We start from the raw sequence: 23,055 nt of genomic DNA, 5'->3' as shown, positions 1-23,055 counted from the left end.
GGGGGGTTGCCAGCCAGCACCCCGCGGGGCAGCCCGCAGGGAGCCGGCCATCCCTCTCCGGGCCGGGAGCAGAGGAGGATGGAGCCAGCCCCCCGCCTGGGAATTGGGGTGGGCAGTGCCAGCTGTTTGCTTCGGACACGTCACGCCATCTCCTTCAACAGCAAGGTGACAGGCGGGACACCCAAGGGTGGACGAGCTGTCCCCAGAGTTCGACAGCCCCGTTTTAGCGCTGTGCCCCCACCCTTTCAGAGCTCCTGCATGGAGGCTCCCCATGGAGCCCATGGAGCCCTTTTCTTCCCGCTGCCCAGGATGCCGCAGGCCCAGCTTCCAGCCTTGACTCGCAGCCAGGCGAATGCTTCGGGGTGCAGGAGCGTGCCGGGGAGAGCAAACTCACCGGTACCCTCCGCTCCTCCGAGCGTGTTGGACTGGCCGGGAAGGGTCTGGTTTTGCAACCAGGAGAGCACGGAGGCCTGGCGCAGGGTGCCGCAGGCGGGTGTGATGTTTGCTCTCCGGGCCCATGCCGCTCGGGGTGGATTAGACCGGTTTCGGGTGATCCAGGCGGACTGCGCATTAACACTATTTTTGAATGGTTAGACAGTGCGTTGCCTTTTGTGGTTTCGTGTGCCAGACGGGGACGGAACACGCTTGGAACTCATTTAATGGGAGGGTTTTAAATATTTTTTTCAATTTTACCTTGCAGTGGCATATTCAAAACAAAGCCGTGCCTTTATCAAAACATAAAAGGTCACCGTGGTGAGACGCTCAGCCCCTGTCTAGTCAGAAACACAGCAAAAGGCCTTTAAATAAACACATGGAACAGAAAACAATTAGAACAATTTGCAGCGATTACCAGAGGTTCCCGTCTGTTCTGTGTCTCTGGCTGGCACAAACGCCTTTTTCACAGCTCTGGTTAGTCTCTCCTGCTCACAGGGGGAATGGGAGACCACAGCTTAGCCGAGGATGCGCTGGGATAGCCGGAAAGCACAGTGTCCCTGCAAGGAGACCCAGCCGCACAAGCATGACAAAATACACCAATGAAGGGGGAATCCCAGGAGTCTTGGCTGGAAAAAGCCTAGATCCCACCTGGTTTACAAATATATGGAGGCTGGAACTTCTTCCTGTGCTGGTGAGGGCCTGGGAGTCAAACTGGCCTCCCCAGCTACCCTGCCTTACCTTGAGCAGCAGTTTCTGAATTCTGATACAGATCCCAAATAGAGCAAAGTCAGCTCGTAATTCCCCATTTGTGGTTGCTCTGGGGTTTTGCTGGCCATGTAGCTTTTAATAGGATTTAAAAAGTAATGTCTTACCCTTGGAGGTATTTTTCTTTGCCTTTTTTTAACCATTCTTTTGCCTGGAGACTCTGAAGAACCCCCAGGAGCATCCTCAGGGGTCCTGCTTTGCGCTCCTTCAGCGTAGCTGAGGGTCTCACCCTCCCCACTGGGGTACAGACAGCATCAGGTCAGCATTATTTTTCAGTTCTACTCTTGCAGTCAGGCTGTGCCCACAGGATGAGAGAGAGGAGAGTGGGTGAGCTGCTCCAAGCCAACCAGGAAGAGACATTCAGCGGTGAGGCTTTACGCTGTGCTTTATCTGCCTTTTGTCTGGTTTGATTTTTGCGGGTAGATAACAGGATTTCAGTCTCTAGCCAAGTGTCTCAAACATGCCACTAATTATTAAAAAGAAAAAAAAAAAGCCAGTTGAAACTCAGATGTTGGTGTTCACCCAAATCTTCCTGCAGAAATACCCACACGCAAGCTGAAATCACTGCAGTTACACATTAAACTAAATGGCCAGTTCAGTTTCACAGTGTTAAAACAGCTCCACAATCACATCAGTAGGGACTAGGTGAGTATGAAATCCTCTTCCGTGTGCATTTTTGCCTGGAACACGAAGTCCCTGTCTTTGCATGAAGCTGTGTACCTCTGATGCAGTTTATCTGCACTGGCATATACCTGGCTGCCGTTACGAAGATCTTGTCTCAGATGTTGATTACACATCCTGGAAACATGATGAAGTCCTTGCCAAGTCTTCACACACTTAAGCCTGCTACAGTTCTTGGTTTTGGGGGATGGTAATTAATTAATATAATAGGTTACCTTGGCCACGGTCATTAAACTTCCCTTTTAAATGCAGGATTTTAAAGGAAAGCCAGTTATTGATGAATACAAAAGCATTACCCAGTTTTCAGAAAATGTTATGTTCCCTTACACAGAAAGAATCTTCCAAACTCTCTCCTCTTGGGTACTGAAACACATGCAATGACTTGTCATGTATGGTGAAAACCTTTCTCCTGACTATCACCAATTAAAAATGGGTATTTAGTCTTTAATTTAAGTATGTACGTTGCTTTTATGGTCAGCAGAAAGAGAAACTGCAAAGCACAATCCATCCTCTCTTAAAACAGACCACTGAGATAGGTAGGATGAATGGAGACCTTATTGCAGCCTTCCAGTACCTGAAGGGGCTACAAGGAAGCTGGGAGGAGACTTTTTCCAAGGGCCTATAGTGACAGGACAAGGGGTAATGGGTTTAAATTGAAAGCGGGGAGGTTTAGATTAGATATCAGGCAGAAATTCTTTCCCGGAGAGGTTGGTGAGGCCCTGGAACAGGTTGCCCAGAGAAGCTGTGGATGCCCCATCCCTGGAAGTGTTCCAGGCCAGGCTGGATGAGGCTTGGAGCAACCTGGTCTAGTGGAAGGTGTCCCTGCCCATGGCAGGGGGGTTGGAACTGGATGGTCTTTAAGGTCCCTTCCAACCCAAACCCTTCCGTGATTCTATGAATTACGCCCCTGAGGTCCCACCCTGCTCCAGACGGTTGGCGCAGCATCACCTCCACACTCATTGCCCTCCTCTGTCTTTCAGCTCCTGCAGTCTCGTTAGTCGTCCCACAACCCAACATCAACGCAACCGTGGCACAAAACCTCCTGCTCTCAGTTGAATACTCTTGCAGAGGCGTCGCCACCATCGAGTGGAAGCATGTGTCGAGCTGGGGCACCACCAAAATTGTTGAGTGGAAAAGTGGGAATTATGTCAATATATCCGCGGTCTACAAGGACAGAGTGACTACTTTTGACAATGGCTCTATACAGCTTCTGAACGTGGGCATGAGAGATGCCGGCTACTATTTTGTCACTGTAACAGAGGAGTATGGAAGCAACACCTACGGCACCATCATAGTCAACGTTTACGGTACAAACTGGATGGGAGTTCCTGGCTTCCCCCTGTGTTTAAACATTAATTTGCTTGTAATCAATTTAATATTTGTTTTCCTGTCCTCCCCGCAGAGATTATCTATGAAGATTTACATTTTGTGGCAGTTCTCCTTGCATTTCTCACCGCAGTATCTGCCGTTTTGATCTGCTTCATGTGGCTGTGTAATAAATCCCTGCATCTGTTTCAGAAGAAGAGGGCACACAAATTAACAGGTACCTCTGTAAGAATGCAGTCGAGCTATAGGATTTTCAAGTCTGAATTTTGAGCCTAAAATTCACTTGTGATTTGAGCCATAAAGGTGCTAAGCAGGGACACCGAGAAACAAGGCTGGAAGGGCTCAATTCAGTTATCCTGTTCAGCTCTTCGCTAGCCAAGGCAAGTGAATAATAGCTATTTAGCTGCAGAACAGTCCACAGGACATCTACTTTATACATTTTACATCAGAAACCATGAAACGCTTCCCAGCATTGCCAACTGCAGATGTTAGGGAGAAAAGGCCAGAGCTGCAATAGTCCATCAGAGAGCAGGAGACAGTCAAGAGCATCAGCAACGCTCTCAGGGGCTGCACCAGCAGGGTATTTCCTAAGGGAAAATACTCAAATGGCCCCTGGGAGTGGTTCCCATCCCACTTCATGGAGGACTGCACCCCTCCCTCTCCTCTCAAATCCCCCTTTCTTCTGTCCTCACGTTTGATCCAGTTGCAGACTCCAGTGAACACTGACTGATCAAACCCAGAGTTCTGACACGCAACGAAGACACCAGTCACGAAACACAAAGGCTGCTCGAAGGGAACATTCGCATATTAGAGAAGAAATTTCCAAGCCACAGCCAGGGATATTCATCCTAGGCTGCAAGACAAAGTGCCATGCAACGGGCTTGGGCTCAAGCTCTCGGTACGTCCTTGGAACAGGACGTTCCTTTAACCACTCCAAAACATTTTAGGTGTTCGCCTCCTTTCTTTGTAAGTGCAGATTCGCTAGTGGTTTCTTGCCCTGTAGGTAAAAGGTCTGTATTTCTTCTCTAACAAGCGCTGCTTAAGCTGTGACATTACAACAAGCAGCCCAAGTATCAGTATTTTACTAGACCAACACAGATACTCAACAATCCCAAGCCTTACGGCCCAGACTTTGCATCAACTCCGCAAAACCCAATACAAGAGATTAATTAGGCTCGAGCTGCCTCTTCCTTTCTGCTGCTCACCTACAGGTCTAAGGGCTGCTGCTGTTTTCACCATGTACACACTGCTCGCAAGCTTCTGTAGCTACTGTAAATTTTCCTATTGTGCCAGAACACACAGGCTTTTACAGAATCATAGAATCATGGAATGGTTTGGGTTGGAAGGGACCTTAAAGATCATCTAGTTCCACCCCTCCTGCCATGGGCAGGGACACCTTCCACTAGACCAGGTTGCTCCAAGCCTCATCCAGCCTGGCCTTGAACACTTCCAGGGATGGGGCATCCACAGCTTCTCTGGGCAACCTGTTCCAGTGCCTCACCACCCTCTCCGGGCAGAATTTCTTCCTGATATCTAATCTAAACCTCCCCACTTTCAATTGAAACCCGTTTCTCCTTGTCCTGTCACTACCCTGGAAAAAGCTTTTTCTTCCTCCAGTTAAATCCAGTGTTCCTACATTGCTGAATCAGATACAGTTATTTGGTGGAGTTCAGGAAAACCAACTCTGGGTTGGTTTACCAGTGTTTAACCACCGCTCTGGACATTTGCTCTGTTGTCTCCCAGGACGTATTCCAAAGCAGGGACCTGCCTTCTGCCCCAAGTCTACCTTAGAAGAGCCCTCCTTTCAGAAGTCAGAAGTGTAAGGATGGGCCCCATGGACTTCAGTTTTCATAGTGCCTTTAGTCTTGTATTAGAAAAAAAACAATGTCACATTAAAGATTCTGAGGGACTTTTTATGCAGTTAAATAATTTGAAAACATGTATTTAAAACCTAATTGTCGATGAGTAAGCCTGAGCTAATATTAAAAAGTTAAAAACCTCTCAGCTATTAACACAGCACTGTTAATTTTGGAATGCTGGCCCTCCAAATCCATATGCCAATCAATAATAATACCCTTTTATTTGCAGCAAGTGCAACTGAAGAGATTGAATTGGACACCATTGAGTGTTAGCCAAGGACTGTCTCATAACAAAAATAACAATTCTACCTCAGGAGAAAGTATTGGCAAAGAAAGAGAGAAGAAGCCTAAAAGGTAACATGTTTGTGACTTCTGTAGAAACATGTGACTTGCAAACTAATTAGACATGAAATCAGCAGTGTCTGATGAAGCTGTTTTGACCTGTCAAGTTTTCGGCTCTGCTAGCCAAGGCTGAAGTAAAAGAAGTCTGCTTTCATGCTGAGCACAAACACATTTTTGTGGCCAATTAATAAAATCTGCAGCTTCTACCACTCTTGAAAACAACCAACCAACCAAACCTCTAAGATTAACCCAGAAAGGAAACGATCATGGGCTTGAAGGACACCTGTATTTTGGCTACAGCAAGTCTCCTATTACAGAAAGAGCACCCATTAGCATCCTTCAACATAATAAATACGTCTAATTACAGTATTACATGAAAAAATTAATTGCAAGGATTGAATCCTGTTTATTGCGCCTGTGCTGCTACTTCTGGGTGTAAGGAATTTCCTGAAGCTCCGAAGACGAACTGTAATTCTTCACGAGACAAAACTGACTTTGAAACAACACTGAGCTGGTCAAAGTTTCCCCACTTACGTTTCCAGTTGTTTACACTGCCCCAGGATATCAGCACACGTTTTATGACATTACTGGGAAAGGTGGTTAAACAAGGAACTGCACGCTGAAGGGGACGTAGAGGGCTCAGATAAAATACAACATCGCAGCAGCGGGGTGGCAAAACACGACACCGTTTCGTTGTGAAAGATGTTGAGCCCTTTGCAAACAGCCCACCGACGAAGAGCGGGAAGAAAAGTTAAAACAGCACTGCTCTGAAATTTAGTATTTACAAATGCAGTTCTGAAAGTGTTCGTGCTGAGAAGCCACCTTCGCTCTCCTGCGCTATAAGAAAACACAAAGTGATCTAACTAGTGTTTTCTCGAACGTGTGTGTCACTTGTATTTTCCACCTGCACATCTTCTGGGGGCAATAACATTTGCTTTTGTGAGTGAGAAAGCCCTACACTGATCAGGCTTCAACTCATCCCGTTTTGATTTTGTGAAGAGAATAATCCTGCAGTGTGAAATAAACTCTGAACACGCAGGAGACCATGGACTAGTCTGTCTGCAGCCGTGGCTTTTTGAGCTGAACTGCTACTGCCTCTTGCACGCTTCAGCTCGCTGGTTCGCATACGGCTTTTACAAGACGGGCTGTCAGATCCTCCCCTCTGGCCAGGGACCGCGACACTCAGGTGCAGAGGTATGAGGAGTTAGAGACAGAAAAGCAATTTCACACCAAGTGCGTAACAGTGCAAACAGGCTCTTCCCAAAGCACCCTGCGCACGAGACTTTAAAAGTCATCCCCAGATTGAACTGGCTTCTCACTCACTCATAAATTCGGGTACCAGGTTCAGCTGGTCGCTCCTTCCTGCATCTAGGATAAGAGGCCAAAAAAAGTGAGAAATTTAAAAAAAAGCACAGCTACAGCACAGCTTGGCAAAGTACGTTGTTCTAATTCTTCACTTTAAGTATATATTACCAGTCTTCTGTACCTTGGAGTGAATTAAGCTTTGATGACAAAGAAGTTGTAAGTGCATCTATTTTAATCATCAAGCTTGAAGTATTTTGTAAAGTATCCATATAGCGTATGGAAAAACATTAATAAATGTTGGGGTTTTTTTTTCCTGTTTATCTGTTCCAGATTATTTTTTTAATCCCCGAATTTTAGAACTTGAACGTGAAGTTACGCATTAGGCTCAGCTGAGTACATAGCAGGGGCACTGCCAGACTCCTGGAGAAAGGACAGACACGTAACACCACTCCGATCTGCTCACGCTGACCCAAACGCTGTAACTGCCCAAGTCGGGAAACGTATAGAGACACTAATGCCCCTGTGAATGCACGGCTGTAATTGCACAGAGGGCTTACACTTCTGAACTGCAGTGTTCGAAAGCTGGAGTGAAAGCAGGGAAAGACCATTTTAAATTCATCGATTTAAGATGCACATTAACAGCAGCAAGAGGTTCACGACTAGCACTACCCCTCCCAGCCTGGCTAGAGAGCCAGCAATTGCAGGCACCCGTCCTTGGCTACTGACGCTGGTGCCAGCCTTGCTTTTAGGTGGCAACATCCTAGATGAACACAGGGATGCAAGTAACACTCGGTGAGGACAGGACATGCAGTACAGTTAGCCCACATACTGCTTTCCTCAACCACAATTCCTCACTCCCACGTTCTACCCAGAATTTAACATGCTTACTCTATATGCAAGAGTCTATGGTCACTTATAACATACCCACGTTTTCCCAAACTGAAGTTTGCCAATATGCATTATTAATGTCAGCAACATCTGATCCACAGAAAGTGAGGCTAAGCTGTCCGCAGCAGTTTCGTGCTACACTGGAGGTGTCTGAAGTATCTAAAGTCTTACAGCAAGCTGCTGAAGTGGAAGTTTAGAAATTAATAGCTGTTCTTACTGCACTTGTAAACTCCAGGCACAGCAGCAGCAAATTCAGAGCATTCCAAGTGATCAAAGGGATTAAGGCATTTTGCATTTCAACTTTGAGATGTCCATTTTCACAGGTTTGCTTTGGCAATCAACTGTAAACGCCCTAACCATCCCCTGATGTCTTCATTGCATGTTCAAAGATGCATTACTAATAATTTCACAGAAACACAGAATCACAGAATGGTTTGGGTTGGAAGGGACCTTAAAGATCATCTAGTTCCAACCCCCCTGCCATGGGCAGGGACACCTTCCACTAGACCAGGTTGCTCAAAGCCTCATCCAGCCTGGCCTTGAACCCTTCCAGGGATCGGGCATCCACAACATGTTCATGTTCAACACGGAGCAACTTGTTCCAGTACCTCACCACCCTCTCCATGAAGAACTTTTTCCTGATATCTAATCTAAACCTCCCCGTTCTCAATTTAAACCCGTTACCCCTTGTCCTGTCACTACAGACCCTTGTAAAAAGTCCCATCCCAGCTCCCTTGTAGCCCCCTTCAGGTACTGGAAGGTGCTATAAGGAGCCTATCCTTATATTCAACACTGTCCTTCTGTTAAAAGCCTAATCAATCTGTTTTCCATTAAAATTAGGAATCCCTGTGTATTCAACTTGGTATTACTCGGTAATGAAGAGCAGATGTGACGCAGAGGCCATCACTACTTGCAGACCTGTCAATGTAGGTTAAGAACAGCAAAGTGTAAAGACACTTGTAAGTTTCATATGCTCACCTTGCAATTTCTGCAAGAGGAGATCTGTTGTGTTGCCAAGAGTCAAAAGAGCCTCGTAAAATTGGGCGCACATCAGATGCATCAGACTGTTGGCTGAACTATTCCCCAAAGAACAAAAGGCCCTCTCGGCCTGGAATTGCAGTGCCTGCCGGCCAGGCAATACTAACCCTGGCATCACGGGTGTCATGTGAGATTCCCCTACTTTTCAAGAAGATCACGAGACTATTTTCAACTAGTATTTTTTCATTTGTCTGAGTTGTCTTAACTTACACAAATGAAAAAATACTAGTTGAAAATAGTGTAAGTGAAAGTGAAAATTTGTGTAAGTTAAGACAACTTACACAAATGAAAAAATACTAGTTGAAAATAGTGTAAGTGAAAGTGAAAATTTGTGTAAGTTAAGACAACTTACACAAATGAAACAATACTAGTTGAAAATAGTGTAAGTGAAAGTGAAAATTTGTGTAAGTTAAGACAACTTACACAAATGAAAAAATACTAGTTGAAAATAGTGTAAGTGAAAGTGAAAATTTGTGTAAGTTAAGACAACTTACACAAATGAAACAATACTAGTTGAAAATAGTGTAAGTGAAAGTGAAAATTTGTGTAAGTTAAGACAACTTACACAAATGAAAAAATACTAGTTGAAAATAGTCTCGTGATCTTCTTGAAAAGTGGGGGAATCTCACATGACACCCGTGATGCCAGGGTTAGTATTGCCTGGCCGGCAGGCACTGCAATTCCAGGCCGAGAGGGCCTTTTGTTCTTTGGGGAATAGTTCAGCCAACAGTCTGATGCATCTGATGTGCGCCCGATTTTACGAGGCTCTTTTGAGAGTAACTGGTGAGACGCTGAAAGGAAGACCCTTTCTCTTCCACAGTTCAGTTGCACAGAAGCAAGTACTTCAAGGAACTAAAATCACACGATGTTCCACACCAGCAAACACCAACACAGCAGCTGCTTTGGATGCAGACTGAGCAGCAGCTTGCCACACGCAATTGCTTAATATTTAGTTCCTACAACTATGCTTTATTGCTCGAGAACACGGCAAAATAACAACTGTCACCGTACAAATCGGATGCCCGGTTCAAACATGTCCTGTGTGCAAGCAGTTCTCATGTCTGTATTTATACACACCCCCTCCTAACACACTACGACAGATCTCTGAGCAGGCCCATACTGACAGGTTTCAAAAGACCTTTAGCATGCAATCATCAAAATGAAAAGCTGTGTGCAAAACCTTACTAGAAGCTTCCAGAAGCCTATAATTACAACCAAAAAAAGACAAAAATGATTTTTTTAAATTTTAAAGGAACTCAAAAGAGCTGATCTTCAGGAGGATGATTATCATCATCCCTGGATGATAATCAGTGCCAGCGCAGGGGAAAAAGAGAGAGAGCAGCAGAGTGTGGAAATCCAAGGTCTGCATGAGAGTTACCTGCTTCTATCCAGACATGGATCCTCACAAGTTCCCCACAAACTCAAACCATCACAGTTGTGCAAGCAGAGTAAGACCCTTTCCTCTACATGCTTGCAAAAAACAAGGACAGAAAACACAAGCAGAGTAACCGACACCACACAGCTTCACCTGCCTGTATCAGACAGGAAAGACGTTTGTCCCAAGTTGTGACTTCTTAACTCTCTGAGCTTAAACAAATTGCTAAGCAAATAAACCTCCCCAAAAGAAATGGGTCACCCAGAAGCCACATCAACGTAGTTAACACAAACCAACCCCACGACATCACGTGGTGAAGACTTCCTTGAATCTCGAGTTTTGTTGAGCCTCAGTTCATGACAAGGGTGCTCTGCTCCTCCTCTGCTGACTTCTAATCAAACAAGTCCAGCAGCTTCCACAAGGACAGCCCTTCCCGGCGGTAGAAGCTACTAAAAGGCTTATCGACAGCACAATTCAGTTCTAGTGATTTTCATCTTCCAGAAATACTTGAAAAGATCTACTGAGAGAACGTAGGGGCAGGAAGGGAAGGGGAATGAGCCTGAGCAGACACCTTTCACACAGCAAAGATTACTGAATTTAATTTTAGAAAAGAAAAATACATGAGTGACTCAGCTATGTTCCTGTGCATACAGCAATCTGCAAAGATACAGTGGAAAGGAGCTTTTTCAACAAGTTCTGTTTTATATATCACTGAAAATGGTTTTATTACAAACACTACGGCGGGCATTCTGTACAGGAAAAAATTACCCCAGAGGTTCTGCTTCGCTACCCCAGAGGTTCCACTTCACTGCATGGGCAGCAATCGTCCGCAGCCCCGTGATGATTCAAAGCCGCCCCCGGGAGAGGCTGACGGATGATTAGCACGGAGTTAGGGCAGCCATCAGCAGTTCCATTTTATACACAAAGTTACGCCCTTCCATTTTATTCCACTGGACTTCCTTGAACGGCCCTCGAAGGTGATTCCACTTGTTGTCTTGCAGGACGTCGCCTTTGGGGAGATCCTTGCACTGACTCCGTGGAAACTGAACCATAACTTTGCTGCCACTTTCCGGACCATTACGTACTGTGATGAACAGAGATTTTTTAATGAGCATTTTTACACAGAGGAATTCCTTCCTCATGTATGCTACACATTACTCCTACTCCATTCCCAACATGCTGAAAGCAAACAAGGGAAATTACCTTTTTTTTTTAAAAAAAAAAAAAAAGTATTTCTCTTCAAATTCTCTCGTCTCCCACATCTGACTTTGTTCCTTTAGCACTGCACGTTCATGGTTATAGCAAACCAGAGAAACATTTGACCAAAAAACCCCACACATATGCTTTACAAATGCATTTCTTTTCCCCTAATGATGCCAGGAAAGGCAAATGGGGTTTTTTGGCAGTTCTTACCTTGAACGTGTTCCCCACCACTGTTGAAAAAGGTGACCAAAAATAGATTGTTTCTAATGGATTTCTCTCAAATGGACAGGAGTGAAGTCACTCGGGATAGCTGTGGCTTTTAATCACAAAACTCTGCAAGACTGGTGGAGGGGTAGTGGTGTTCTGTTGGCTTGGCTGGGGTTTTGTGTTGATGTTGGGGGGTGCTGGTGTATGTTTGTTTTTTAAACAAGCAATTAGGGAGATAACACTTAGCTTTCCCCTCACCTCCCAAGCTAGCCTTCTGCAAAGAGATAACGGGCTAACTGAACATAATTTCTGCTTCTTAAATCGATGCTGACTATTCCCCATCACCATCTTGTCCTTAATATGTTTGAAAACTGCTTCTGGGACTGGGGTTTTGCCTCATCTTCCCAGTGACCAGTTTGTAGTTCCCCAGATTCTCCTTCTTGAATATACAGTGTGACATCTGCCTTCTTCCAGTCCTCAGGAACCCTTCCTGATCACCACGACCTTCCAAAGGTGCTCAAGAGCGGCCTTACAGTGACATCAGCCAGCTCCTTCAGCACTCATGGATACATCCCACCTGGTCCAGGCTGTGTATGTCTAGTTTGTCCAAAGGTTCACTGACTCAATCCGCCCCTACTAAGGGTAATTCTTTGCTCCAAAACTTCCCATGGGTCTTAGGGACTGGGATTCCTGAAGGCAAATCTTAAGACCAGAGCAAAGAAGGCATTGAGTACACCGGGCTTCTCCAGGTCCTGGGCCACCAGGTCCTCTCCCCATGTAACAGCAGGCTCACATTTTCCCATTCTTCCTTTTGCTGCTAACATACCTGCTGAAGCTACTCTTAGAATCATAGAATGGTTTGGGTTGGAAGGGACCTCAAAGACCATCTAGTTCCAACCCCCCTGCCATGAGCAGGGACACCTTGTTGCCCTGTACATCCCTCACCAGATTCAACTGCGGATAGGCTTTGGCTTTCCTATCCCCATCAATGCAAGCTTGGACAGTCTATCTTCCTCCCTCAACTGATCCCACTCATAATCTCTTGGAGCTTCCTTTGTATGTCATGAGTTGAGTCACGAGCTCCCTGTTCATCCACACAGATGTCATCTTTGCAGAGCCTCCTGCACACAGGAATGACCATTCTTGAGCTTGAAAGAGGTGATCCTTGAAATACTCAACCATCTCTCTTGGACCCCTCTTCTCTTCATCCCACAGGATGGTATCCCATAGGATTCTTTCAAGAAACCCTGAAGAGATCAAACTCTCTTCTCATTAAGTCAAGAGTTGTAATCCTGGTGTCTCCCTTCTCTCAGGATCTCGATGGTTTCTGTAATCTGTTTTTCCTATGCTAATCCTGAGATATACTTTCAAGCCTGTGTAAACTAAATCACATTTATTTAAAGTGGCTTACTGGGCAAAGTGTTGATTCTATTGAGGTGTCAATTCCATACACAAAAGAGATCGGTTCTAGAATATTTTGCTACAAACTGACATTATTCTAAAAAAAGTCTAGAGACTATCTCAGGAAGAGACCTACAAAGCCTGTAGAATTTGCTTAAGAACGTTAAGATTTTCCATACATTTGGAATAGAAAACACTACCTGAAATGGCATAGTCTCCATTCGGTGATGCTACAGTTATTGCTGATGCATTGCCAATACTCTCCACCGGCCCCAGCCCAACATGGTTGCTGAAGCTCAGCACATGCCATCCCATAACCTTCGCAAGCTGCTGAACTGCATGCACTTGGTGCTGTGACATCTGAAAGGTAACAAGAGGTTCTGTTCAATATTTGCACACCACAGAAAGAATTGCTTACGAGTTTTACTGAGCATTTTTTTCTTCTGCTGTACAGTAGGTATTTATAAAAGTGACTTTGTCTTCTAAGTTCTCTAATTTCAGAGGAACTGTGGGGGTTTTTTTAACATATGTGTTAAATAAGTGCTAGTAGATCTTTGTGTTATCTGAATTTAGACTAGTTCCTTTGCAGACAAAGACAACCACTGCATTAAGCACACTATGTGGTTAGATGAATTTTTGTAGGCTTATGCATTTTGTTTAAGTATTGCTTTCAATTTACAAAACACCTTTATTTAGGTCTCAAGAACTAATTCACGTGACAGACAGGTTTATTTCCAAATCCTTTCTTTGAATGGAAATGAGACCTCTGCTCTCAAATAGATAAAATCTGTGAGGGGAGTATCATAGGAAACTCAGAAAACAAGTTGAGGTTCTCAGATGCATGATTATCTCCCTTAATGCTCAAGTGTAAGCACTGAGCTTTAACAGCTTAAAAGTTTAAACGCAAATGTTTTCCTGTATCAAGACTGAACACTTGTGACAAGAAGTAACTAGCACTGTTCAGCAATTCTCTGTGAATAACTCTGAAAACACCTGACCAAAAAGGGATATCTTCACTAGAATCTGTTTCAACCTGTTTTCTGTGTCACAGAGTTTCACATAACTGCAACAGGCCAACCACTGTTATTAAGGACCTGTATTTTGGCTATTTATAATGCATAGTAGGCAGACTGTCACTTTTGACTGAAACCAGCAGCTTGCTCCAAGCAATTCAGAAAACACAGTTCATTCAAGTATCAGCTGATTTAGTAATGGCTGATGCAAAGTGAACATTAACAAGACAATGTTGAAATGACAGTAATTGTGGGCTCATTAAGATCCCTGGGTAGAACTTGGCTACTCTAAGTTTCATACACACTGAACACCTTATTGTCTGCTATGACTCTCACTGACTTGTTCTGAAGAATGCAAAAATCTTAGTGCTCCCATAATTACCAGCATAAAGAAATGTATTTTAAATGTAGGAGGTGTGTGAGCAGCTTCATGGTATTTTATTGCTGGTTGGAGTTAAACCACGACAGAAGGGAAAAAACTTATTATTACTACTGACCTTAGTAAAAACTGCCATTATATTTTAGTAACAGTTGCTAAAGTCACTATAGAAACATACTGAAAAAATCAGTCATCGACCTTCCTATTTTCATTACCTTTATTTGAAGTTTTCTAACATTTTCTACACAGATAAAGGTGAGATTCTAAATACTTCTGTTTCCCAAACACTATGAGAAAGGGAAGAATAATGTACATGAGTCTACCTGAGATAAAAGGAAATCCTGCAGTTCTTGTTCTTGATGGGACAAGGTAATAACTCTTCCATCTCTATGCACAACTCTGATCTGTTCAACTCCTATGTTCAGCTGTAGCTGAATGGATCTTCGAAGACAAGACACGTATTTATTCAAAATGCATTACAACACTTAAGAAAACAGGAAGCTAAGAACACAGAATCCCTCCCATTCATTGACAAGCACTGTTACAATGAGGATGGTGCAAAGCCTCTAGAATATGACAGCAACTCCAAACATTTCCGTTTCAGCACTCACCACAACAGCCCCCTCTAAACTGCAGGAGACATATTCTGTGGCACGTTCCCACGCATGGTCCATGCTAGTTCAGGCCAAGGAACCTCCTGAGCTGCCTGACAGCTCCCTGCCTGCCACTTTGCCCAACTTTCCTTCCAGAGGCGCCAGGGAAAACGATGTGTACTCGGGGCCTGTTGTGTCCTACACCCAAGACTCGGGCTGCACGCATACTCTGGAGCTGAGATGGCAAACCGCATCAATGACCACAGCCTGCTCCGCAGCGTGGACACAGCCAGAGAGGACTGCTCAAAATGAAAACACCGGGTTCATCCACTGTCAACGCATTAGCTCATCCACTGCTGGTCAGCACGCTGACATTCATTTCTGGAACATGAAATCTCTTATTTTGCTGACAATGTGCATAACTAATAGCATGAGTTAGATGAATTCCACCTTCAGGACCTATGCAACCAAGCTAGGACTGAGCACTGACTAGCTCTCTGTGACCAGGCTGGAAGGTCAGAATCCGGCACATACAACAGATAGCTGAAGATGAAGTTTCCATATCCAAAGTAAATCCGCCCTTAAACGGCCACTTTCAGCATCAATTCCTTCTTTGAAAGGAAACAGCGCTAATTAACGATTAGCTAAGTCCCTTCATTGAAGTCCACAGTGGGTGAAGAGTTTTCTTAGGGTAGCTGTTCCCCCCCAACTCAAAACCAAACACTCCACACAAGTAACAGGCTTCTACTTGTCTGTCTAGAGAGAATCTCCACCCGTAAAACACAACTTGAACACACTCTGCCACCGCTGCACCCTTCTACAACTAGAAAGACACATGCACTGTCACACTTACTTGCATATCTGTTCGTATCCTTGAGAAGTTATTAGAACTTTAACACTGGACTCATAAACATCATTTATATTGGACCAGTGGGCCTGAATCTGAGGATCCTCAATACGACTAGCCAGACTGTCAATGGTTCGAGCAGTTCTAGAAGATAAAGACATATTTCATACACAATAATCTAGACAGTTTGTGCTGTTATCTTGTTTAAAGGAAACGAGTAGGTTATTAGTTTGGGTTTTTTTTGTGGCACACCATTAAAAAAAAAAAGGGGCAAATTTAACAGAACAATGGGGATCGAAGTTTTATTTCGGCACCATTCTGACAGGACAAGGGGTAACAGGTTTAAATTGAAAGTGGGGAGGTTTAGATTAGATGTCAGGAAGAAGTTCTTCCCGGAGAGGGTGGTGAGGCGCTGGAACAGGTTGCCCAGAGCAGCTGTGGATGCCCCATCCCTGGAAGTGTTCAAGGCCAGGCTGGATGAGGCTCTGAGCAACCTGGTCTAGTGGAAGGTGTCCCTGCCCATGGCAGGGGGGTTGGAACTAGATGGTCTTTTAAGGTCCCTTCCAACCCAAACCATTCTGATTCTGGTACTAATGAAGCACACTTGTTTACTCTGTATATTAATACTGCTGCAGGATGTATGCGAAAAGTGGTATTCCTGAGCATCGGCTACCAAACAGCAAAGAATACTAAAAAAGATGTATGCAGTTTAAGAAAAGCAGGGACAATTACCAGCAGCCTACATCATAATTGTCACAGATCTGGAAGAAATCTGACTTTTTTTTTTAACTAGCTGAGTGTTGTTTTCTCATATGTCATCATATGTTATTGGTTCTTAGTATTTAAAAATAAAGACTATTTTAACAGTGAAGGAAGAAGTAGTTAGTTTTAAGAAGCCTAAAAAAGATTGAATGTATTCTACATAACAAACCATTTTATTGTAACTTGAAGAAGAATAACCTGTGACCTACCTGCGTCTCAAAAAGATATGTTTTGCCTGCTTTATGATCTTTTCCAGAAGCCCTTCATTTGACTGTAAAGAACTGATATCATTTTTATCAAAAGCCTGGGGCCCGGCAAGTCTCATTCTCTTATGGCCAAAAGGTGCACTAGCTGGGTGGGGCATCACTGTCGAGCTCACGGTTTGCTTGTGACACTGCAACAAACAACACACGTTATAAAAGGAAGTGACCAAGTAACGGATCTGCAAGGAATAATACGTATGCTACAATACGCTGCTCCACATCATTGCAGCTTTCCAGTACCTGAAGGGGCCTACAAGGATGCTGGGAGGGGACTTTTTACAAGGGCCTGTAGTGACAGGACAAGGGGTAATGGGTTTAAATTGAAAGTGGGGAGATTTAGATTAGATGTCAGGAAGAAGTTCTTCATGGCAAGGGTGGGGAGGCACTGGAACAGGTTGCCCAGAGAAGCTGTGGATGCCCCATCCCTGGAAGTGTTCAAGGCCAGGCTGGATGAGGCTTTGAGCAACCTGGTCTAGTGGAAGGGGTCCCTGCCCATGGCAGGGGGGTTGGAACTAGATGATCTTTAAGGTCCCTTCCACCCGAAACCATTCTGTGATTCTATGATTCTATGATCAGGGTTTTTAAGTACTTTCAAAAAGTAAATTTTATTTTATAAACTTGACAGCACTTTAAAATCAGCTTGGCACTCATACTCTGCCTCACATATTCATGTAGCTCATTCAAACCCTATGGAAAGTGATTTTTAAAAAAGGGTGCTAGCTAACAGAACTTTTGGTAGCTGGGCAGTAGCTGTTACTGATAGCTCTGCCTTGTATACATCTCTGGAGACAGACACAAGAGTCAAACAAAAATAATGGAAGCATTTTAAAGATAAAAAAATTGAGGTACAAAAAGATTTAGCTACCTGTTCCAAGTCAAAGGAAATTCACAACAGAGCTGGGCATGAGCCAAAGCTTCATGAAACCCACTTTAGTGTTTAAAACATTGGACTATTCCACATCACTGCATGACTTGCAGAGCCATGCTCTAAGGAGATGAACACTCTCTGGAACACGTTTCACAGCTGCTCAGACATCTAAAATTGTGCTCCTTTCCTGGACAGACACAACCTCAATCTTCTACCCCAGACCCTTCTGCTAGATTATGTAAGAATCTAAAACACTGAAGCAGAGAAGTGGCCCTCAAATAAGCAAAGTTGCTATGGTAATTGATTGTTCTGTCTTCATGGGAGTACAGTCTGAACAGATGCTCACTTAAAGTACTTGACAAGCACGAACTAGACACAAAAAAAGAGACTGATGAGCTGTACTGGAAAAACCTTGCATTGCTTTTCTGAAGCGAGGAGTCAGGCCTGATGTAAAAACCTGAGTAAAGAACTAATAAGGTTCTTAGTAAAGAACTCCCTAAGCACCCGTATGTACTACACCCGAACGGCAGGTCGCCTTACACAAATGGCTGGGAAGTGACTGGCCTCTACCGGCACCCTGTGGTTACAGCACTACATGGAAGTCTGAACAAAAGCCCCGACGGTAAACACATTACCTCTCTGATAAGTTGATGCAAGTTATGTTCCAGCACATAGAGATGATCCTCCGGATTCTGTTTTTCAGAAGCGGACTTCTGTGATTTTTTGTCATTGGAAGAGTGACACAGAGAAATAGACAACTGCAAACCTGCAGAAAGCAGATTAAAACAACATGAGGACACTGACCATTTTCAAGCAAGTTACTGAAAACTGCTTTTTCTTCCCGTTTTATAGTCAGAGGTTTTACAATCAGCATTCACTACCAGAGAAAAATCGAAGAACGATGTTGGAGAGCACAGCACCAAAGACTCGCTACTGAAGCGCTGACAGGCCAACTAATAAATCACTAGGTGCATCTCACACCAATTTCTGTGACTCAATCCCACACAAAAGAGTCCCCAGGACCCCAGTCCTTCCCCAAAGAAGGAATGATTTACCATCACACAAATTTTAAGACATCATGTGAAGAATGTGTGTCTGAATGTCATCAGTTGTGCACTCCTTGTAAGAACAGAGGATTCATCAACCAACTCCCCTTCCATTCTCATGCTGTTTAACGATCCTCATTAAGAGTATCAGCCTCTGCTCCTCTGCAGACCCATTAAATCAAGTCTTAAATTTCACCTGCGTGCAACCCAGGAGCGATGACTTATGCACAGCTCCAAACTGCAATGTGCACGTGGCGTTACATTTGACAGATTTAAGTGCTACTGACAAAACCCACAATCACAATAAAAACAATCCAAAATCCACACAATAACAGGAGTAAATCAGAAACTGAAGTGCTTTAGTTGAATGTTTCTATAATTAGCAAGCAAAATTCACGTTCTGGGAAATTGTGTTTTTCAAAACCTTTGAAAAACAAGGAGGTTACTTCCCTCTCGCCCAATTTTCAGTTCATGTTTAAGCAAATAATTGTAGGTCAAAAAGTCTTAAGAAGTTTCCTACCTGGGAAAGGCTGGGAGATGATTTGGTTTTTCACAACAATGTGAGGAATTTGTGATTTGATTTGAACAGCTTCTCGTGACAGCTGGGCAAAGATTTCTTTACACAAAAGAACATTCTGTGCAGTCTCCAACTTTGTCTGCCAGTGGGGAGAACCTGAAAAATAGGAATCAATGTTTGCAGGAGGAAAGGGTAAAGAGAAGCTACACAGGTAGCTTCACATACCAGGTACTGTGCAGTAGCCACAAGTAATCACTGAGATATGGTAGTCGGTATTTTCTACCCAAACTGAGTGGTTTCAGGATTTTCACTCAGTCAAGCGAGCACTTTAAGGTAACACTGGTGCATTTTACTTCGATTTTACGTGTTACGTACTGTGAACTGCACCTCCCTTCTGGCACATTCTCAGGCCTTTTGTGAACTCTGCTTACAATACCCTGCTTCTCGAGTTGCAGTTTACTTTCCATGATACTTGTAGCTTTATTAAATGCACTCCACAATGAACTACCAAATAATGTTAAATTCATGTTCGTGCTTTCAAAGGATTTACAGGCCCCAAATTCTTGGAAGATTCTGGTCTGACAAAGTACACAAGCTCTGTGCTGTACCCTGAATACCATATGAAACATCTACTTAATAAACCACCCTGTCTATGTGCAAGACAGCACAAGCATCCGTGTCCCAGATCACTGTGAAACACAATCCTGACAGTTCTTTTTATTCCTAAAGAGTTAAAGACGAATTTTTAACCCCAAAAGTTTACACCTTCAGATACTGTCACATCTCAAATGACTCAAGCTACCACCTCCCAGGTGAGCTGTTGGGAGTTAATGCACGTGCTGCCAGCACACTTTCAGATTCGGAGAAAAACATAGGAGCCACAGGAAGAAATTATGTCTTTTGGGCAAATTTAAGAGTGAATGGACAGTTAGTCCAGTTGAGACACGATACCTCAGTTTGCTTTTGGTTACGTGCTCAAACTCTTAATGATTAATGAAAGGTGCTCCAGAATACCTAAAATACAATCCTAGTAATTTTATTTCAGAAATTAAGTAGCCACATATGAAAAAACTGAAAGATGACACTCTGAAAGTATCTTCTTTCCAAAGCCCAAGCAGCACCAACACAGGAAATCTCAGCTTAGGGAAGAATACCCTTGTTGACTCTTCTCTCAAACTAGAATTTTCAAATAAACATCAGGTGCAAACCCATTTCTTGAGAACGTGCTCAGAAAACAACATAGAGCTAGCTATACCTGGTTTTGATCTTGCCATGGGTCTTTTAAAAAGATTGACTGTCCCAAGGTCACCAATGTCGAGAGCTTGTTTCTGAATAGAAACCTAGGCAAAAGAGACCATTATTTGATACTTGTTCTTTGCTGCAAGCATAAAAAAAAGCCCATGCTATGTTATTAAAGTTTCTCTGGCAAACCTTTATGTAGGCTGATCCTTCTAAATCACTTGGAATTTGAACATCCAAAGGACAGTAATCCTCAGGTATCTTTTTATCTAAGTCAATGTCAGTGTTCTTTATCACCTCAAATGTGCCATGATGAAGAAAAAGGGAGCCTAAGAAAGGAAGGACAAAGACACACATACTATAAAGCACCTTCTGCAAACAATGATGCTCACACCTCCCATTTTGGAAGAACGTGTATTTCTAAGTCTCCAAACCTCCATAGTTGCGCTTGACTCAAATTCCTTACCGAATTCTTAAAAAAAAACGGGTAAATTAGAAAGCTGATTTCAGCACACCAGCATCTCAGTTCTTCAGTGTGTGACTGTGTAATATTTTACAGTAAGTTAGCAGGTAATACTTATAGTTATGGGAGAAAACCAACAGTGTTTCAAAACAGTGTCAGAAGAAGTGGGAGAAAAAAGGGTATTTGCTTAAAACAAGGTGTGCTGGATTCAGTCAGGAAAGTTAACTCTCTTTACCGTGGCTGCTAGGAAGCTGTTCCTGGATGCAGAGAGCAGCACTGATAAGTTCTCAGCTGGCGCTGGGCAATGCCTGCACTGAATTCAAGGTCTTTCTCCGCTTCTGACACTGCAGCTGCGTTCCCAGCTCTCGCGGTCTCGCTACAGGCAGTGCTGGGACACACAGTTCAGGCCCCTGACCCCAACTGACCAAGGGAGTATTTCATCCCATAGTACGTCATGCTTGGGGCAGGGGTGAGGAGGGGGTCCGGTCGCCATTACTCTCCCTCCCTGACTCTCTCTGGTTCACTCCCGTACGCCTGCTGATCCTCACCCTGACTCCTGCGTTAGCTGCTTCGCTAACTCCTGTGCTGGCTGGTTTGTGAGGGAGTTGGTGGGTATCCATTCTCAAAAAAAAACAAAGACCCTACTCTTTACCTGCACTTCTGTAACTCAGATCCCCAAGAATTTTGTCTCCCACTTTTCTCAGCTTCCAGTGTTGTCTCAGTCTCAGCAGTTCAGAGTTGAAGTCTCTTTGTCGCTTATTTTCCTGGCTTTCCGCAACCGATTTGGATAATCTTTCCGCACCTTTCAACAGGATTTGAGCTGCTCCAGCTAATGACTTCTTTTTTGAGATCAACTGTAGAAACTGAGGATTCTAGTAACAAATAAGGAGAAAAACTTCTTGTATCTTAATTCTCAAAAAATTATTATTAGTGGAACTAATTGACTAATTGACAGTGACTAATAACTTTGTTTTCCCTGGATGTTAAGTAACTTATTTAGAGTAACTTTCAGCCCAACATCATTTAGCCACAAGTAGCATTTTGACTTAGAGCTTCAGCAAAGAGGCCTTTGAAATCAGCCTCACCTCCCATTCTCAGCCTTCCCCGACCAATAAGGCACTGCACCAACACATCACAAGCCACGTTTCACTAAATCTTGTACGCGTCGCACGTGAAAAATGCCAGTGGAATAAAATCTTTTGTACCAAACCATCACAACTACATAATTAGGTACAATATACCTGTTTTGGAGGAAGGGGATCCTGCACAACTGGATCTAGAGTCATGAACTTTTTATCCTTGACGATACTAAGAACATCATACAACACACACATCTCAGTCAAGGCGCTTCTTAAGTTGTTCCTCACTGAATCCCAAGGCCAGAGGGATGGCTGAAACTTTACCAACCCTAAAAATAAAACAAAAGAAGGGAAAACAAAGGACTGTAAAAAGATACAGTGTAAGGTTCATTCTTAAACCACAGAGATCATAATTATAGAACCACAGAATGGTTTGGGCTGGAAAGGTCCTTAAAGACCATCTAGTTCCACCCCCCCTGCCATGGGCAGGGACACCTTCCACTAGACCAGGTTGCTCAAAGCCTCATCCAGCCTGGCCTTGAACACTTCCAGGGATGGGGCATCCACAGCTTCTCTGGGAAACCTGTTCCAGTACTCCCCCTCACCACCCTCTCCAGGAAAAATTTCTTCCTGATATCTAATCTAAACCTCCCCACTTTCAGTTTAAACCTGTTACCCCTTGTCCTGTCACTACAGGCCCTTGTAAAAAGTCCCCCCCAGCTTCCTTGTAGCCCCTTCAGGTACTGGAAGGCTGCAATAAGGTCTCCCCAGAGCCTTCTCTTCTCCAGGCTGAACAAGTCCAACTCTCTCAGCCTGTCCCCATAGCAGAGGTGCTCCAGTCCTCTGAGCATCTTTGTGGCCGCCTCTGGACTCACTCCAACTGGTCTGTATCCTTATGGTGGGGCCTCAGAGCTGCCCAGCTTCCTTGTAGCCCCTTCAGGTACTGGAAGGCTGCAATAAGGTCTCCCCAGAGCCTTCTCTTCTCCAGGCTGAACAAGTCCAACTCTCTCAGCCTGTCCCCATAGCAGAGGTGCTCCAGTCCTCTGAGCATCTTTGTGGCCGCCTCTGGACTCACTCCAACTGGTCTGTATCCTTATGGTGGGGCCTCAGAGCTGCAGGCACAACTGCAGGTGGGGTGTCACCAGAGCAGAGTACAGGGGC

At 44.1% G+C, this 23,055-nt stretch overlaps 2 protein-coding genes across 2 annotated transcripts; one reads left to right on the top strand and one right to left on the bottom strand.

The window, feature by feature from the left end:
- Positions 1–78: 78 nt before the first annotated feature.
- On the top strand, positions 79–5,339 carry VSTM5 (V-set and transmembrane domain containing 5). Its single transcript, XM_010152072.1, has 4 exons — positions 79–589; positions 2,862–3,188; positions 3,284–3,424; positions 5,296–5,339. Exons 1-4 carry the CDS (start codon positions 79–81, stop codon positions 5,337–5,339), a joined length of 1,023 nt encoding a protein of 340 aa, XP_010150374.1.
- Positions 5,340–10,892: 5,553 nt separating this feature from the next.
- MED17 (mediator complex subunit 17) lies at positions 10,893–22,219 on the bottom strand. The gene is made up of 11 exons (XM_010152071.1): positions 22,057–22,219; positions 21,468–21,687; positions 20,545–20,681; positions 20,369–20,453; positions 19,117–19,269; positions 18,186–18,316; positions 16,629–16,813; positions 15,664–15,801; positions 14,541–14,658; positions 13,026–13,185; positions 10,893–11,098 (listed from the first exon to the last, which is right to left on the bottom strand). The coding sequence occupies exons 1-11, from the start codon at positions 22,147–22,149 to the stop codon at positions 10,893–10,895; spliced, it is 1,626 nt and encodes a 541-aa protein (XP_010150373.1). The 5' UTR covers positions 22,150–22,219.
- Between the last annotated feature and the right edge of the window lie 836 nt (positions 22,220–23,055).

This window comes from Eurypyga helias, unplaced genomic scaffold (genome assembly GCF_000690775.1).
Source record: "Eurypyga helias isolate BGI_N326 unplaced genomic scaffold, ASM69077v1 scaffold29835, whole genome shotgun sequence".
Lineage (NCBI taxonomy): Eukaryota > Metazoa > Chordata > Aves > Eurypygiformes > Eurypygidae > Eurypyga > Eurypyga helias.
This window is presented reverse-complemented; position numbering and strand designations above follow the sequence as displayed.

What these genes read in the sequence shown, in the direction of transcription:
- VSTM5 (XM_010152072.1), top strand. Translation starts at nt 79, where the DNA reads ATGGAGCCAGCCCCCCGCCTGGGAATTGGGGTGGGCAGTGCCAGCTGT. An exon ending in CATCATAGTCAACGTTTACG is followed by an intron (nt 3,189 to 3,283) that starts GTACAAACTGGA and finishes TCCTCCCCGCAG; the next exon opens with AGATTATCTATGAAGATTTA. An exon ending in GAGGGCACACAAATTAACAG is followed by an intron (nt 3,425 to 5,295) that starts GTACCTCTGTAA and finishes TTTTATTTGCAG; the next exon opens with CAAGTGCAACTGAAGAGATT.
- MED17 (XM_010152071.1), bottom strand. Translation starts at nt 22,149, where the DNA reads ATGTGTGTGTTGTATGATGTTCTTAGTATCGTCAAGGATAAAAAGTTC. An exon ending in ATCCCCTTCCTCCAAAACAG is followed by an intron (nt 21,688 to 22,056) that starts GTATATTGTACC and finishes ATTTGTTACTAG; the next exon opens with AATCCTCAGTTTCTACAGTT. An exon ending in AAGGATCAGCCTACATAAAG is followed by an intron (nt 20,454 to 20,544) that starts GTTTGCCAGAGA and finishes TCTTTTGCCTAG; the next exon opens with GTTTCTATTCAGAAACAAGC.